General features: G+C 30.9%; 2 protein-coding genes across 4 annotated transcripts in view; one reads left to right on the top strand and one right to left on the bottom strand.

The window, feature by feature from the left end:
* The window catches only part of LOC111710709 (ectonucleotide pyrophosphatase/phosphodiesterase family member 6), a 67038-nt gene extending 60247 nt beyond the window's left edge, over positions 1-6791 (top strand). For 2 of the 3 annotated variants that reach the window (XM_023484826.1, XM_023484827.1), the window contains 3 exons: positions 236-303; positions 1051-1112; positions 4542-5337. In XM_023484826.1, the coding sequence (XP_023340594.1) occupies positions 236-303; positions 1051-1112; positions 4542-4617 (206 nt within the window). In that variant the 3' untranslated portion in view covers positions 4618-5337. Of the gene's footprint in view, positions 1-235; positions 304-1050; positions 1113-4541; positions 5338-5594 lie in introns of those variants that run through there. The other variant, XR_002767111.1, reaches the window with a different exon arrangement.
* Positions 6792-9937: 3146 nt separating this feature from the next.
* The window catches only part of LOC111710708 (uncharacterized), a 14525-nt gene continuing 5859 nt past the window's right edge, over positions 9938-18603 (bottom strand). The window contains exons 4-7 of the mRNA XM_023484825.1: positions 15032-15119; positions 14915-14954; positions 13646-13711; positions 9938-11645 (exon numbers count right to left, since the gene is read on the bottom strand). Of these exons, the coding sequence (XP_023340593.1) occupies positions 11553-11645; positions 13646-13711; positions 14915-14954; positions 15032-15119 (287 nt within the window). The 3' untranslated portion in view covers positions 9938-11552. The remainder of the gene's footprint in view (positions 11646-13645; positions 13712-14914; positions 14955-15031; positions 15120-18603) is intronic.

The following is an 18603-nucleotide window of genomic DNA, read 5'->3' as shown; positions in this document are numbered from 1 at the left end:
AGCTTTTTTCATATTTTAAGTTTACAAGTAAACCACAGAAGCTCTTATTTGACAACTTCTCTTAGTTTCTACGTTTTCATGTGTTTGAAAGTCATTGTATTGATATATAAGATGGCGACTGTAGTAAATCTGAATAGTCCAAATTAACCTTGAAAATGCCAAATTTTAACATTAAAGTCCCATCCATTTTTGGTAACCCTGTAGATAACAAAAGTTAATTTATCTTTATTTTTAGCATTTAAAGACACGGGTGAGGTTCTGCCCCCAGTCCAACTAGTAGATGTATATGAACTCTTGTGTAAGGTAAGTAAACCCCTGTTAGAGGAAAGGAGGAATTTGCGGTTTTGAGCCACTCAATATGTACTCCGAACCCCACACATCTCATTCTCGGTTTCCAAACCCCCACAATATTGATTTTTCATTTCGTTTATTTGTCATAACAAGTAACTTTTAAACTGCAAATAATTTTTCTAAATTGAGGGGTTGCTAACTAGCTGTGTTCGGAATATAGTATTTAGGGCTCATGGCCGTACAACTTTCCATCCCTCGTTCAGCTAATAGATATGTAAAGTAATAAGTTGGAATGAGCTTTAATCCTTTGATAAGAATTTAACTCATTAACTCATCAAATATATATTAAATCATTCATAATTTCCTAACTGTCTATTATCATTATTATCTCAATTTTTTGGTTCATAAAAGTATATTTGTTTGTAATTATTCACATTTTTTAATTGCTATGATTAACATTATTGTTTATAAGCTCTTATTTGTATTAATACTTAATGGTTATGATCATCATAATTATTTCTATATTGTTATAAGTANGTTCATAAAAGTATATTTGTTTGTAATTATTCACATTTTTTAATTGCTATGATTAACATTATTGTTTATAAGCTCTTATTTGTATTAATACTTAATGGTTATGATCATCATAATTATTTCTATATTGTTATAAGTAATATTATAAGTTATAAGTATTTCCAGAATTTTTAATAAAATATGTATACTTTAAAAAATATGAATGGATAATAATAAATTATTAAGGTTTTGGATATAGAGCCGCGTCCTAATGATGGCATCTTTGCTAGAATTCAGGCCTTTCTCAAGTAAGAAAAATATTTAATCTTTTGATGAAGTTTTTCTGTCAAATTTTGAGAAAAAAAAAGAAAAAAATTGGCACGGAAAATTTATTTTAATTACTTTTAACTGTCTAACGGAGGTATTTTTTCCATTTCAGATTTTTTTTATTTCAGTCAAATATTATTTTTTTTCTTGTTATAGTCCATGGAAAAAGTGAATTCTAATTAGTTATTTTTAATTCTTGAAAATTAAATAAACAAAGAATTGGAATTCTCCCCCCCCCCCTCCTCCCTACTTTCCAGGATATTTCTATTGTAGAGCTTGAAACTCATTCAGCACTTTCCCCAAATCCTTCTTTCAAAACCAACTCTCCATTTTTCGGCCTCTACAGATAGAGACGGACATCGATATCGCTTTTTAAATACATATATCGTTTTTGGTTTCGAATTCGAAAAGTTACAAAACAAAATTTTCTTCAAAATTTTGAGATTTACAAAAAAAATAATTATAGAATGAAAAAAAGTACAAAAATGCAAATTCAAGCTTAAAAAAGGCTTCAGTGTAAAAATTCTTTTAAAAGTAAATTAAAATCCCCAGCCCTGAGCTTCTCTAAACCTTTTAAAATAAATAAATTAAATCAAATCTAGGTTTGACACTTTTTCCACTGATCCTTCGATTTTTTTTTACACTCAGTTTCTTTTTCAATTTAGTTTTGTCATCTTTCTCATTTTATATTCAATTTATTTTTTATTTTTTGTAGTCTTTAATGGCTTTTTTTCTATTTTTTTAATTCTTGTAATTTCTTGTTCGATTTCTATATCTCTAATTCTTGTAATTTCTTCAGTTCTTAATTTTTTTCCTATTTAAAGGGAACTAAGTAATCATTCTTATTCATCAAGCTTCTCATTGTTATATTCTTGTCTAAAGTTTTCAAATTATAATCATGAGATTGCCCATCCCTCCTCGTTTGGCCCCCTCCCCTAGTTAGAGAATAGGTATAAGGTTGATATGCATGTGCATAGCTCAATTTTTCATGGCCAGCTCAAAGAAAAAAACTAGACCGATAATGCCTAAACAAGGGTCGAAAAATGAAAAAAAAATACTTTTTTTGCTTTAAACAAATTTCAAAGTGTGACACATGTTTCTACATGGCGACGCCCTAGAAAAAAAGCCTTAGAGAATAGATGTTTAAAATGTACATTTATAGCCCAATTTTTCACGGTCAGCTCATTGAAAAAATTAGACCGATAACTTTTACAGTTTTAGCGCAGGGAGGGTTTAAAAAAGTTACAAACAGGGTGTAAAATTTTGTTTAATATTTTTGTTTTGTTTTATACATCCATTTTTCAAGGGCTTTTCAAAAATATAGTTTTTAGATCTGTAGCTTTAGTCGCAAAAAAGTTATGGGCTATTTTAGATTTTTTTCACAGACCGGACTTTTTTCCGCCCTGTACCCTACCCTTTAAATTTAAAAAAATATTTTTTAACAAAAAATTCTTTAAATTACTAATCATTGAAATTCACAAAACTTCACGGTGATAGTGTAAAAATGAGAGTTCTAGGACAAAAAATTTACAGGGGGGTGGGTGCCAAACGCCCCCCCCCAGCCTGTTTTGGGTTAAAAGTACAAAATAATAAATGTATAAAAACTAACTTTTTCTCCCCCATCTCTAGTAGGTTTAAAGGAAAAAAACTTTTGAGAATAATTATAGATTTGTGTTTCTACTTAGCTTAGTATGGTATACCATAGTATAGAAATTATTCACTAGGTTTGTTTAAAAGCAATACTGCAGTGTGATGGTGGTTTCTATACAGGGTTACCAACTAAGAATGAAACTGTATTGACTACTTGAATCGGAATTGAAATTGAAACTTTTGATTTAAAGGGAGTGACCGGCAATGTACATACTAGTTGAACTAAGAATGTAGTATTCCGGAGAGATTTTTTAGGATTCATTTGAGACATATAAAACGTTTTAATGATGTCTAATTACTGAGTTTGAGCGTAAAGTCGACGTTCAAAATCATCCATTTGGGTGGTTAGGTTTGGAGAACCGATTTTTATTTAAATTATTAAACAACGACGACAAAAAATATAAAACTGTATTATAGTAAACTAATGAGATGTTTAGGAACATTTTTATCAATGAATCTTGTTAGAATCAATTATTTCTTTTTCGTCATTATAATGAATTTCTAATCCTTTATGAATTTGTTTGCTGAATTCTTCAAATTCTTCAAATGTCGTATTTTTAATAAAAATTCCAGGAAATATACAGAATAAATTGTTTGTGAACATTAAGACATTATACAGAAATCAATAGCTGAATAAGATTACTTATTCTCGATGATAAGAGTTAATTTTTATTTTCTCAACCTGATCCTATAAAACAACTAATTGGTTTACTGTAGAATTTGATGTTTTCGACATCATTATCGAAAATTTTTTTTTAAACCGATTCTCAAAATCATCCCTCAAAACTGAACAATCTATGAAGATTTTAAAGATTGAATTTGCGTTCTTGCTGAACAAATATGCTCCGTAAGAACATCTCATGGGTCTCAAACGATTCCTAAAAAGATTCTCCACAACACTACACTACAGTCTCAGTTCAACTACTAAACATTGCCGGTCACTCGCCTTAAATGTAGTATTTAACTGGCTTATTTAACTGGCAGTGTGGTTTATTTAATTGTATTTGGAAATATTCATCTGAATCAATATATAAATATATTAAAATAAATGCAGACCTATTTATCTACATGCGGGACATTAAAGACTGTACGTAATATCATTAAAGACGACTGTTAGACTCAAGTTATGCTTTTAATAATCCAAGACATCTATTGTTAAATTTACACAGGCACACTATAGACAAGATTGCTTAAATGATAAATTTAATAATTTTGTATGTCCTTTACACCGATAACTTCATTTGTTTATAATTAAGAAAATTTGGCCATAACTATCAAATAAAAAACATTAAAAGGCATGGACAGTTTTCATCAGATATTGGAAACACATTGTTTGATACCCATATCGATATAATTTAAAGAGTTTTTTATATTAACAAATTTTTTAAATTTTTTTTTGTTGCAATATTTTTAGAATATGTAAAAGCAGGTAAACCATTCACCCCCCCGGACTAACCAGAGTGAGAAGCATTCGGTTTTTTTCATTTGAAATACAACTTTTTTTGGTATATAATTCAACAATCTTTTGATTTGTTTATTTTATACTTTTTCATTAAAACGTCTATGCCGACAAAAACGCAAAGGAGAATAAAGATTAAAATATTACGTATAAGGGGTCTACTTGTTATCAGAAGTCACAGCTTTCTGAAATGTTAACAGAACCTTAAAATCCACGTAATCCACCATAATATATATTTATCAGTTCAAAAGAATTTTTGAATGTTGGGATAAACATTTTATTTTATTTTTTCATTTTTCAGGGGCGGAGCAACAGATTATCAGTGTTCCAACTTTCTCCTACTTCTTCTACTACCTGCCCTACTCCAAACATTGTAGAGTAGCTTTTCTTCAAAATTACTCCAACCTACTCCTACTCTTATTCCTATTCCTTCTCCTACTCCTACTTCTACTCCTACTGCCAACTCTACTCCAAACATTGTAGATAATTCCTATTCCAGAACTACTCTAACCTACTCCTACTTCTATTACTACTACTCCTACTCCTATTCCAGAACTACTTCAACCTACTCCTACTCCTATTACTCCTACTCCTACTCCTACTCCTACTTCTATTACTCCTACTCCTACTCCTATTCCAGAACTACTCTAACCTACTCCTACTCCAACTCCTACTCCTACTGCCTGTACACTACTCCAAACATTGTAGAGTATTCCACAACTTCCGAACAACTCCAATCTACTTCTCATACCCTAATTTATAGACTTTGGACAAAAGAGTTTGTACACCAGAATAAAAAAGTCTGATCAGGCCTTCACTTGTGAAAAAAATGGCTTTCTAAACTATTAGATAAAAAAATCAATGGAAAAGTGTGATTTAAAAAATGGAATCAAAGCAAGTTTTCAATGGAACATTAGGCTTTCAGCAATCATAACGTTGTGAACTTTTTTAACAGTGTACATGTCTTATTTATTGTACATGTCTCAGTGATTGTACAAGCATCGTACGTAGTGATTGTACCATACAAGGTACTAATGCAAGAAAAGTTAATTGCGGTTGTGTATACTCTGCGTACATATTGAAACCAGTTCTCTTTGGGAGGAATTTGTAAATAAGAATAGATGCATCAGTGTTCGTTTAGTATCCGAGGAGGTTAAAAGCATTAAATTTTGATAATTTTGATAATACACATAATAGTTTCCTATGACCAGAATATTTCATTGATTATTTTTGGTGAAAATAGATTCCATGTCAGACTGTGACATCCGTCTTGTGTTTACTTTTCCGCCCAAAGACAGTACACTCCAGTACAAAAAATGCGTACACCTTTTCTTGCATTAGTATCTTGGTACAGGAAATACCAGTACTTTTATACAGTATTGTGTATACTGCAATTGCTCAAAAGCAAATAAATATATACTGAGCTGGGAATTTTTGTATTGGATGCTCTTAATCTAGCTTGATCGATCTCAATATCCACTGTGGAAACTTTTAATTTTTCTGCTTAATCCTTTCTTTTTGGATATCCCTACTGGGTTCCGACTAATGCAAATGTTCTCTCAGTGGTTGCACGCAAATTTCTAATTAGCTGTTTGGTTTTTACAATCCACACTCTGATTGAGAGATTAAATTAATCTGCAGATAAACCAAAAGAAGAGATCAAGCATTGATCTTGATTTATATAATTCAAAAGTTTCCAGTTCAGACCTGGGATTGTTTGCACTGAATGTACAGTAAAGTCGATGATTCCTAGAGTTAGATGAAATCCAAATCCAAAAATCCCAGCGTTGAATAAAGACGATCAAATTATCAATTTTCATAAAATTAAACTTTATCAAAGTTTTATAATCATCAAAAAATCAATGGAAAAAAGATTTCTTAATCTACGGACGATATTGTCATTAAAGAAGAAAAAAAATCATTGAATTTCAGGGTTTTTTACTAGCTTGAAAATATCTTAACTATTGCTTTCTATTACTCTGCTTTAACACGTTATAACACATTCAATATTAAACTTTAATATATCTCAGGTTAAAATAGTTTTATAAAGATTATCAAATACGAAATTTACAATCATACTCGTTTTTTTATGCATACTTTTAAATCAATGGTTATGTTATTTTCGTTATTAAACAATATTTTACGTTAATTTGGGTTTTTAAGGGAATGCCGTGTTATTTATGCCTGATTCAAAACACACTATTTAACCCTTAATCTGAACAACAATGTTTCTACAGCAAGAACATAGTCACGTAGAAAAACCACAATTAAAAAAAACAATTTCTAGGATTATATCTTATGAAGTCTTGACCGGGCAAAGTTTTAAAGGGTACCGTTGTGAATCAGACATTCCACTCTATGTTTGCAGGGAGACTTGAACTTCGTGTACAGTCCCTTTAGCGGAACTTTACCAACTAGTTTTACTCTTTTGTTGAGCTAAATTTGACAATTAACACTTTTGTTTCTTCATCTGTTCTTTCTAAAAATTAATAAAAAATGAACAATCAATTAAAATTTAGATTTAAAATTCTTGACAATTTTTTTGCATGTACAACATCAATCCAATTTATACTTTTTCAAAGAACTCTGATAATTTAAAAAGTAGAAAAAAATCCTTACGATTCGGGTTAAAAGTATGAAAATTAGCTTTTCATCAAATTATTTTTTTTTCAAAAATTTTAAATTCTCTGAATTATGAAAAAAAAGTGTGTTTACAATGTTTATAATTAGTACTCTCACCGCTTTGTAAGTATGAATGAAAAGAAAAAAGAATTTCAATTAAAATTAATTTTAATTGACTTTAGAGAATTTTAATCAAAATTCTTGAAAAGAAGTTTAAACCTTTAATTAAATGTATTATGATTTTGAATAACTTTTCTAAATTTAAAGCTGTTCAGGTGTTTTTTTTCAAATTATTTATATACATGACAATTATATGAAAATATATCTATTAACTGTTAATTGTTTGTTGACAATTGTTTTAGAGAAGTTTTTCAGGAGACAGAGACAAAAACAGAGGGATAAAATTAAAGAAAATTTAAAGTTGTCAAAAAACAAATTAAAGATACAAAAAATGACTAAATTAAAAAACTAATGATACAAAAAATTAAAAATATTAAAAAAAAATCAAAGATTTTCAAAATTTAATGGAAATAAAATTAATTTTAAGATGCCATACTATGGATGAGAGATGTCATAAAATAAATGAAAGATGACAAAGGATGAATGTAAGATGCCAAAGAATAAATGAAAGATGACAAAGATTAGATGAAAGATGACATAGATTAAATGAAATCCAATCGTTATAGGGTTTAAAGACAGCATGGAGCTTTGTAAAAAGAGGGTATGATATTTCCATATTTTTACTCATGCATATTTATAAGATTGACTTGCGGTTATCTGTTATAAAATATTTTTTAAACTAGAAAACAATGATATCTTCCACATCTTGTGATTTTGAACATATTATGTTTAGGTTATTATATTGTTAAAAGAATACATCTTGATGAAAACCTAAGCTGGAATCACCAAGCTGTAAAAAACAAAGCATCTAGCGCAGTGTTTGCATTATCCAATGTAAGAAATCTACTTCCATGTAACATTAAGCATACTATTTATAACTCATTATTTCGCTCATTTGTAGAATATGGAATTTCAGCCTGGGGGAGAAATAAAAGTCCTGAAATGAAAAAAATAAGCTAGCTCCAAAAACGTGCAGTCAGAATTATTGAAAAAGCAAAAACAGATTCACATACTGATCCTCTTTTTTTTAAGTACAAAATCCTTAAGCTAAATGATTTTACTGAATTTAATCAAGCAACATTTATATATAAATACACGAAAAACCTTCTGCCCTCCTCATTTAACAACACTTTTAAAAAACTCGGAAATTTTGGAAGATATCTTAACTATCAAATTGACTTTTTAAATACAGGCTTATTAGAATATCTTCCCTCATATGCACTTCTTAAGATATGGAATAAACTGCCACTTGATTTAACCCTATCTCTACTGGGGTACTTGAAAACCAGGATATGCTGGGGGGTCAAATTTAGAGGGGGGGTCAAATTGACCCCACCCCCCTCTAAATCCCATGTTTGATGTTCAAATATGACAAATGATAAATCATTGGAAAGCTCTTGTGCTCTATTTTTAGAATCTGCAAGAACATTTACAAATTTGCAAAAATTGAACTTTTTATCGCAAAATCCAGTTATATAGTAAAAATGTTTGCAAAAAAAAATTTGTCCAAAAAATGAAAAATTATACATTTTTGAAAAGCCCTTGACCATGCCATTTCAAATATGCCAAAATATTTGCAAAATTTTAAATAACCTGATTTTTAATGAAGAAAAACAAAAAATTTGCAAATTTCCTTTGACAGGTTGTTTGCAAAAACTTTGTATTTTATTTCTTAAAACTTGTGCAATTCGTTTCCTTATGTCAAAGGCTTTCCAAAAAGCTAAATTTTATCAAAATCTGACCAGTGGACGTGGGCAAAAACAAAGATTTAGTTTGTTACAGGAAAAAGCAGTCATTCAGGCAGTGTGCCTGAGGACTCAGGCAGTTAGTATTAAAGCCCGGTTTTAGGCCTAAAGGGAGGGCTTTGGGTATGTAGGAAAAGTCAGAAAATTTCAACAGCCTCAGACCAGTACTTTTTGAGTTATTTAAAAAAAACTACAGGGGAGGGTCAAATTGACCCTCCCCCCCCCGCAGGAATAGGGTTTAAAAAAGTTTATTTAAAATGTTATCTGACGCCTTCATCTCTAAGTGCAAGTAAACGGCCGGAGTAACTGGACAACACTGGGTTCCCAACAGGGAGTAAGGAATAGAAGGGAGATATAACTGACGCGGTTCGCCCTACCATAGATTATACATCCTTTGCAGACGAGTACTCCATTTATAAAAGAAGTATTTGTCTGCAGATGTACAATTACCGCGTATACAATAACCTACTTTTTATACAAATGGAGTACTCGTCTGCGAAGCATGTATAATCATATGGTAGGGCGAACCGCGTCAGTTATATCTCCCTTCTATTCCTTACTCCCTGGTTCCCAAGCTAGTATACTAAATACCTTGAAATAGGATTCCTCACCTCCAAAAGAAAAAATATTGTTATTGTCTTATAAACCTGAGAAAGTCAAAGAAGTAAAATGTCGTCTTTTATGAAAATATTCCCTGTTTTTAATTTAAGTATATTGGGTAATTTCAACTCAGCTTTAAGAGCATAATCATCCCCCACCCCAAGGGCTTAAAGGGAGTGTTCGCAAAAATGAAAGGGGGTATAGCCATACTTGAAAAATAAGAGCCTATAACGAAAAACGTAGCGTCTATCCAAATTCAAAAAGTTGCAACATGCGACTCGGATCGTAAAAAAAAAATCAATTTAATTTCAAAAGCGCTTATTTTTCGCCGTAAGCCTATACCCCCTTTCATTTTTCGCGAAAACTCCCCCAGTTTTTTTTGGGTAAATCGTAGGCCTTCTATAATAGGGTTGAGTATTAACTGTTTTCTCGAAATAGTCAAATTTTCATTTAGTTTAATAATTTTAATTTTTAATCAAAAGTCAAAACCTAAATTTAGTTGCAACTTTGCAATTTAGCCTGAAAACAAGACATTTAAAAAAAAAATTTTCATAAAAATATTGAAATATTTATTTTCTATGATTTTACACTCATACAAAGTAAGACATTAATTAAACTATAAATTGTGTTTGACAAATTGACACTTCTCAAAAAATTTTTGCAAAGAATTACTTTCTTTCATCTCCCATTAAACATCTCCCTTTAAAGGGAGTTTAAACATCTTCCTTTAAACATCTCCCTTTAAGCATCTCCCTTTAAACATCTCCCTTTAAGCATCTCCCTTTAAACATCTTCCTTTAAACATCTCCCTTTAAACATCTCCCTTTAAACATCTCGCTTTAAACATCTCCCTTTAAACATCTCACTTTAAACATCTCCCTTTAAACATCTCCCATTAAACATCTCCCTTTAAACATCTCACTTTAAACATCTCCCTTTAAACATCTCCCTTTAAACATCTCTCTTTAAACATCTCCCTTTAAACATCGCTCTTTCAACATCTCGCTTTAAACATCTCCCTTTAAGCATCTCCCTTTAAACATCTTCCTTTAAACATCTCCTTTAAACATCTCCCTTTAAACATCTCCCTTTAAACATCTCCCTTCAAACATCTCCCTTTAAACATCTCGCTTTAAACATCTCGCTTTAAACATCTCCCTTTAAACATCTCATTTTAAACATCTCCCTTTAAACATCTCCCTTTAAACATCTACCTTTAAACATCTTCCTTAAAAAATCTCCCTTTAAACATCTCCCTTTAAACATCTCTCTTTAAACATCTCCCTTTAAACATCTCTCTTTCAACATCTCGCTTTAAACATCTCCCTTTAAACATCTCCCTTTAAACATCTGCCTTTAACATATCCCTTTAAATATTTCCCTTTTAACATCTCTCTTTAAACATCTCCCTTTAAATATTTCCCTTTTAACATCTCGCTTTAAACATCTCCCTTTAAACATCTCCCTTTAAACATCTCCCTTTAAATATTTCCCTTTTAACACCTCTCTTTAAACATCTCCCTTTAAACATCTCCGGCTGAGTGCATTTTGTCAAAATGAATTATTGAGAAAATATCTTTTGAAAAGTATCCAACGTTTACTGTTTACGAAGGCATAATATAACATTTTATGCCTGAGTCCATACATGATTAGGGCTGGGCACTTTGAGGCTTATTACAATTTGTGCTTTAACAGATAGTTTAATTAACATAATGAAATGTACAGGGTCACCAACACAGGATGAGACTTCAGATAAGATTGAACAAAATATATCTGGTCTTTTTCCTTAGATTCCTGGGTCCCTGCAACTGTAAACTTGGATTCTTCTTTGTCAAATAAAAATAATCCATAAAACTACTGAAATTAATTTACCTAATTTAATCTTGTTTTTCAGTTCATAAAGGTCTTATATTCCAATTAATTTTAGTGAAGACTATTCATCAATGAAACTGTGTGTTTTTTACTTTTTGTTCATTATATTAATTTTCTAAATTTGCCATTTGTGAAAATAACTTTACCCAACCCTATGTATTCACTTTAAATTTTGAAAAAGTACCAAGAATTGCTTAGATTTAACAAAAGATTGCTTATTTGACTTTTATCCAACTTTTGATGCTAAAAAAGCGACTTTTTGTTGAATCTTAGCGATTTTTTGTTGCTTATTTAACAGCCATTCCACTTTTATAACCAACTTTTATTTCAAAATTTGGAATGTGGATTTTGAATTAGCCAAGGTCCATGTCCATGTTCTTCTCATGTACACAGTCATATGATCCAGATATCCTGTTGATATGAGAGGACATTCTGTTGCAACCATTCTTAATAATGTAAAAATTATTGGTATAAAAAGTAAGTACTTGAAACAATGGATATTAATTTCTACGTTCAAAATCGTCTTTTTGGGTAGATATGTTTTGAGAATTGGGTTTTTTTTAAATTATAAAATAACGACAACAAAAAATATAGTGAAAGTTCTATGTAAACTAATTGGATGTTTAGGAACATTTTTCTCAAAAGAAATTTATCAATGTTAGAATCAATTATTTCGTTTTCATCTGTTATCCATATTTCTGTACTAAAATACTGTGTTAAAAAGTATACAAGCTGTGCTATTTGTTTACAATGAGGAAGCTGTTATCCATATTTCTGTGCTAAAATACTGTGTTACAAAGTATATAAGCTGTGATATTTGTTTACACTGTGGAAGCTGTTATCCATATTTCTGTACTAAAATACTGTGTTACAAAGTATATAAGCTGTGATATTTGTTTACACTGTGGAAGCTGTTATCCATATTTCTGTACTAAAATACTGTGTTACAAAGTATACAAGCTGTGCTATTTGTTTACACTGTGGAAGCTGTTATCAATATTTCTGTACTAAAATACTGTGTCACAAATTATATAAGTTGTGATATTTGTTTACACTGTGGAAGCTGTTATCCATATTTCTGTACTAAAATACTGTGTTACAAAGTATACAAGCAGTGATATTTGTTTACACATTGGAAGCTGTTATCCATATTTCTGTACTAAAATACTGTGTTACAAAGTATAAAAGCTGTGCTATTTGTTTACAATGTGGAAGCTGTTATCCATATTTCTGTACTAAAATACTGTGTTAAAAAGTATACATGCTGTGATATTTGTTTACACTGTGGAAGCTGTTATCCATATTTCTGTACTGAAATACTGAATTACAAAGTATACAAGCTGTGATATTTGTTTACACTGTGAAAGCTGTTATCCGTATTTCTGTACTAAACTACTGTGTTACAAAGTATACAAGCTGTGCTATTTGTTTACACTGTGGAAGCTGTTATTCATATTTCTGTACTAAAATACTGTGTTACAAAGTATACAAGCTGTGATATTTGTTTACACTGTGTAAGCTGTTATCCATATTTCTGTACTGAAATACTGAATTACAAAGTATACAAACTGTGATATTTGTTTACACTGTGGAAGCTGTTATCCATATTTCTGTACTGAAATACTAAATTACAAAGTATACAAGCTGTGATATTTGTTTACACTGTGGAAGCTGTTATCCATATTTCTGTACTGAAATGCTGAGTTACAAAGTATGCAAGCTGTGATATTTGTTTACACTATGGAAGTTGTTATCCATATTTCTGTTCTGAAATACTAAGTTACAAAGTATACAAGCTGTGATATTTAATCAGTGAACCAATACTATTAAATAAAACTAGATTTAAAAATCTATAATTTATGTAAAAAGATTGCATATTAAAGTTGGAGTAGTTAATAAATTTTTTAGCAGGAAAACATTTTGTCTAGATTATGTCTGCGTAAACACTGCTGTCAACCATAAACTATGATATGTGTAAAGTCGTCTTTAACTTAGAACCCCCTCTCGGAGAGACTAAAATCCAAACCAAATATTTTTAAGCTCCGGGTCCTTTGTTCCCCCATCGGAGTGTAAATAACCTAAAGCATTGTGAATCCATACATTTTCAAAAGTTAAACAAAGAATATTTTCACATAAAGAATTAGTGACTTTCGTTAATAATTAATTGTCATTCTTTTCAGAAGTTTAAAAAAAACATCTCAGGACTGTCCCACGACTTAACCCTTGATATCACAAAATAGATCGTAAGAATCTTTTCATTATAAACATTCATTGTAACAATTTTACATGCTATTATTTATATAATTTTTTTCCAGAAAAATAAAGAGTTTTCTTCGTTATCGGTTTTGATTTGAGGGTTATACTGTTGTTTCTCTGTTCATCATTGAGAATCTTGATGCTATCTGACAGCAACTGCAGAATATACGCAAATTGTCTCTTTAATTACCTTGATATAGCACATTTGGAAAGAACTAGTATTTTCTGTATTATCCCAACTCCAGTACAAACACAACTTGAATATGACAAATCAGGTTGATGAAATATTGTTACTAGAAATATTTAGTCTAGACTCTGGGAAGACATCATAATCGAAAGCAATATCTATCTTATTGGAGACCCCAAGTTTTTCATTGGAGACCCCAAGCTTTTCATTTTAGTAGAAACCGCTGGAATTTTGGGATTTAAAGTAAAAAAACATCATTTTTTAATTGTTGAAGAGTTGGCTCTGTGTTAAATAATATACCAAATTTTATAATAGCCATGGCTTTAAAATAATATACTTCCAACAGCGTTGAATTGAACGACATTAGTAAATTAAACATGTGCGTGAAGCGCCAATAAAATCGGATTGTCTAGTGTCTTTTCTTGTATTTCTTAGTGTCTATTAGTCCCTGGCTTAGTCATATTCACTATGCATATAAAGTCCCAAATTACAGTCTACAGTAGTTTTTGTAATTCATCCACTAGTCATTTGTCCACTATATAGTCCCTTAATCATAGGTCTGTGCCGTCCTAAGTAGTTCCTGGCAGTGCTTGACTTTATGTTTCGTCTGTCCATAAGCCATTATAGTCTTTCTGGTCAAAGTCCCTCTGTCCTTGTTTGCCAGTATGGGGCTTACCCTGTTTTCCTCTTGTAGTCTGCAAAAGTCCTAATAGTCTGATATTATTTCTTATTATTCTTCTTAGGTTGTCAGGTTTTGTGCAATCTAAAATGGTATATGCATTGTAATACTCATAAGTAGTAACATATGTACATGTTTTTTAAAGAGGATAAATTAAGAATGACTTGTTTTCTATATGTCGAAAACGAGAAAAATGTTGGTATTTTTTTTCTTCATTGACAAAATTCGATAAAAGATGGTCCACAATCATGATCATGCTGGAAGGGGGCACAGTTTGCTGAGGGGGGGGGGGCGAAACTCGGTTTTATCAAAGACCATGGGATTTTCATCTGAAACGTCCAAATCTTTATAAGGGACCCACAGATCATCACCGGAAACCCCATAACTTGCCTGTAAGACCCCCAATGAAAATCTTGGGGTCTACAATGAAAAGTTCAAGGGTTTTGACTAAGATTTGGGGGGGGTCTCCTATGAATTAAGCTTAAGGCCTCCAATAGTCCTCCAATGAAGATAATTTCTTCCCTTACTGGGAATATTTATAAACTAAAGTAATTAGCTTGATATAAATATATAAATATTTCAAAAAAACCTACTTCATCGTCCCAACATTGAATTGCACACTCCTCCCAAGTACTAGAAAACAAATTTATTAAATACATAGAATGAATGTTATTGGTTCAAAGTAATTAATTATTTAGTTAAAAAGTTACGTTGCATTATTTCCCAATCTCAAATCCTCTCCTGTGCAATCTACTTCATCAGCTGGACATCCAATAGTACTGTTAGCCCCAGCTTTCTCTAGATAATATACAATAAATAATTGTCAAGTTCAATAGTACTGTTAGCCCCAGCTTTCTCTAGATAATATACAATAAATAATTGTCAAGTTCAATAGTACNCTGTTTTCAAGAGCTTCTCTACAGAATTCTAGACCATCATCCTGAGGTATATTTGTGTACAATCCTGTAACATCTACAGAGAATAGAATAGAGTTGGCTGGTAAATTATCTTTGTTAATTTCTTCAATACATCTCAAAAAATCTGGAGTATCCTGAAGATAAGATGGGTGTAAGTTGGAAAGGGGTTTCAGAAAACTGTCCACAAATAAACTTATATTCTCTGTGTAACTTCCTGAGCCACTGATAATAGGCCTACTTGGTGGAGTATCTCCTGGAATGTGAGTTTTATATACTTTAAACAGCTGATAAAACTTTGCTGGATTCTTGTCATCAGCCAGCATAGCTTTAAGTTCTTCAGTTGGGATGAAATTCTTATCAGCTGCAGTATCTAAAACAGACTTTATCTGTTTCTTTGTTTCTTCAACTTCCTTCTCTTCAACTTGTACATAGTACGGATTTAGTGTTCCATTCTCTTGCAGTTGTTGGTTAGAAAGTTCGTTCAGAAAGGATTCCATATAACTCTCAAACTTCAGAACTATGATTCCTGCACCCTTATCACAAGGTTTTATAGTGATCACTCGGTTTCTCTGAAGACTGATCAACTCTTTAAGAGCTTTTAATTCTCCAGGAGGTAGGTTAGATCAGAGCTGAAAACTTTAGAATGGGATATCCTTAATCCCGATCTGTTAACTAATCTGGAGATTGAATTCATTTGAAAAACAAGCCATATTTAATCTTGAGATTAAGAAAAAAAGTGTATTAAGCATTAATCCTGATATCCACCATTCTAAAGTTTTCAGCTCTGAAATTATTTCTATTCTCTGGGTCTAGGATTTCTGATTTAACTGCATGACAAAACATTTTAAGCTCTTCTGGTGTTTATGATTACGAGGAAGGTTAGTTTTTTCCTTTCTGAAGATTGAAGGATGATATTCATGGTCGTCTTCCTGAGTGGAAAAAAACTCCCTCCAGCGAAGTTTCCTTTCAAATTTAGAAAAATCCACTAAAACCTGTGAAAGATTGAGAGATAATGGGGTAATAGCAAAGCTTAAACCTCTGTTGAGAAGATTTTCCATGTCTTGAGAAAGTTCTATACCAGAATAGTTAAAAACCACATTTAGCTTTTTCCTAGATTGTTTTCTTTTCAGTCTCTTCCATTTTGACTTCTTTATCCATTTTCTCTTTTGTTTTGGGGGATTTTCCTCTGAGGTAACTATAGGTTTATCTTGTGCATTACATTTCTTGGACAGCCAGATGAGTTTTTTTGTTCTAAGTTTTACAAACATATTCTGATATGCTGCATTCTTCAAAAGTAGGCGTTCTCTAATGGTTTGCCACGATTCTTCTGGATTTAACAAAAACAATTCATCTCTTAATTTTTCTNTACCTATTCTCTCAGGCCTTTTTCTAGGGGGGGGGGCGCCGAACGCCCCCCCCCCAGGATATACATAGATTCAGACCCACCAGCCTTTATAGAGTTAAAAAGGTAAAACCCAAAAAGTTTTTGCTAACTTTTTGCTATCAGCAAAAAAATGTTTATAGATCATTAATTTCCTTGATTCTCTAAATATTGACCTAAAAATACAAAAAGAAAAACATTCAAACTATTTGGAAAATAACAAATGTAGAGCAAAAATTCAACAAACAACCAAATATTTTGAGGCAACATTTTTAAAACATTAAAAGGCGGGGAAATTCAGCTAAACTTATTGTTAGCTAAAACTAAGATGCTTGAGTTGTTTTTCTTTATTACAAAGTTTTAAAGGGACAGACCGGTATGTAAGATAGTTGAACTGAGTATACAGTGTTATGAAGAAATTCATTAGGATTCATTAAGACATAAATTTTTTAAATATCTGTAAATCCTGAGTTTGAGCGTAAAGTCGACGTTAAAAATTTACTTTTCAGTGGATACGTTTTCAGAATTGCTTTTATTTTAATTATTAAATAACGACGATGGAAAATGTAAACAAAATTCTACAGTAAACTAATTAGTTGTTTAGGAACAGGTTGAGAAAATAAAAATTAATCTTATCATCGAAAATAAGGAATCTTGAGCTGAAAACTTTAGAATGTGATATCCTTAATCCCGATCTGTTAATTAATCTGGAGATTAAGTTCATGAGGAGTATAAGCAATATTTAATCTGGAGATTAAGAAAAAGAGTGGATTAAGCATTAATCCCGATATCCATCATTCTAAAGTTTTCAGCTCTGTTCAAATATTAGTTTCTGTTTTTTCATTATTCTAGTTTCTCATTATTCACAAAGATTTTCTGCAGATTTTCTGGAATTACAATTGAAAAGACGACATTTGAAGAATTTGCAGAAATCTGCGAATAAATTCATCGAAAACAAGAAATGCAATATAATGATGAAACCTAAATAATTGGTTCTAGCATTGATTTATTGAAAAATTTCTTTTGAGAAATATGTTCCTAACCATCTAATTAGTTTACTGTATAAATTTTACTGTATTTTTCGTCGTCGTTATTTAATAATTTAAAAAACCGATTCTTAAAACGTACCCACCCAAATTCATGATTTTGAAAGTCGAGTTTGCACTCAAACCCAGTGATTATACATCGTGGAAAAGTTTTATATGTCTCACTCTCAAATGAGTCCTAAAGAATTTGTCCACAACACTAAATACTCACTATAACTACCCTAACATAGCCGGTCTGTCCCTTTAAGTATTTGCTATTTACTAAACAAAACTCTATCTTAACTAACGGATACAAATGTTAAGCCCCCTGGACAAATTCCTGCATACGCCCCTGATCAAAGTAATTAGTATCAAATTAACTAAACATAAAGTTGTTCAAACAATTAAATAATAGAGATTTTATATAAAACTAGATAAACCTTAAATATTTTATATAATAATAAGGATAAGGGTTGGCATCGTTTATCATTTTCTAAACGTTCAAGTTTCTTAAAATTTGTTTCTTAGCAGATTTATGAGACTTTATTTATGAATCTATTTATGAATCTATTATGAATCTATTATGAAGCTATTATGAATCTATTATCAATCTATTATCAATCTATTATGAATCTATTATGAATCTATTATCAATCTATTATCAATCTATTATCAATCTATTATCAATCTATTATGAATCTATTATTGTATATGAAAGAAAATAAATCAATGCAAACACTTGTATTATTAATATTCAACGAGTCGGTTTTTCTTACAGTTTATTATTTACAAAGATACAAAAATAAAACGGTTGATACTATACTAATAAAATATTATGAATTGAAGCAGTTTCAGAGTGATGGGGAATCTTCAAGGGAACCTCAGTTTAAGGGAGCTGATGATCAACTGACTCTTTTTCCCCAGATTTCGCTCCACCCTAGGTTAGCATTTAACCCTAG

The sequence above is a fragment of the Eurytemora carolleeae genome, unplaced genomic scaffold (genome assembly GCF_000591075.1).
Source record: "Eurytemora carolleeae unplaced genomic scaffold, Eaff_2.0 scaffold1066, whole genome shotgun sequence".
In the NCBI taxonomy this organism is placed as follows: domain Eukaryota; kingdom Metazoa; phylum Arthropoda; class Copepoda; order Calanoida; family Temoridae; genus Eurytemora; species Eurytemora carolleeae.
The sequence above is the reverse complement of the archived record's forward strand: the minus strand, read 5'-3'. Positions and strand labels throughout refer to the sequence as shown.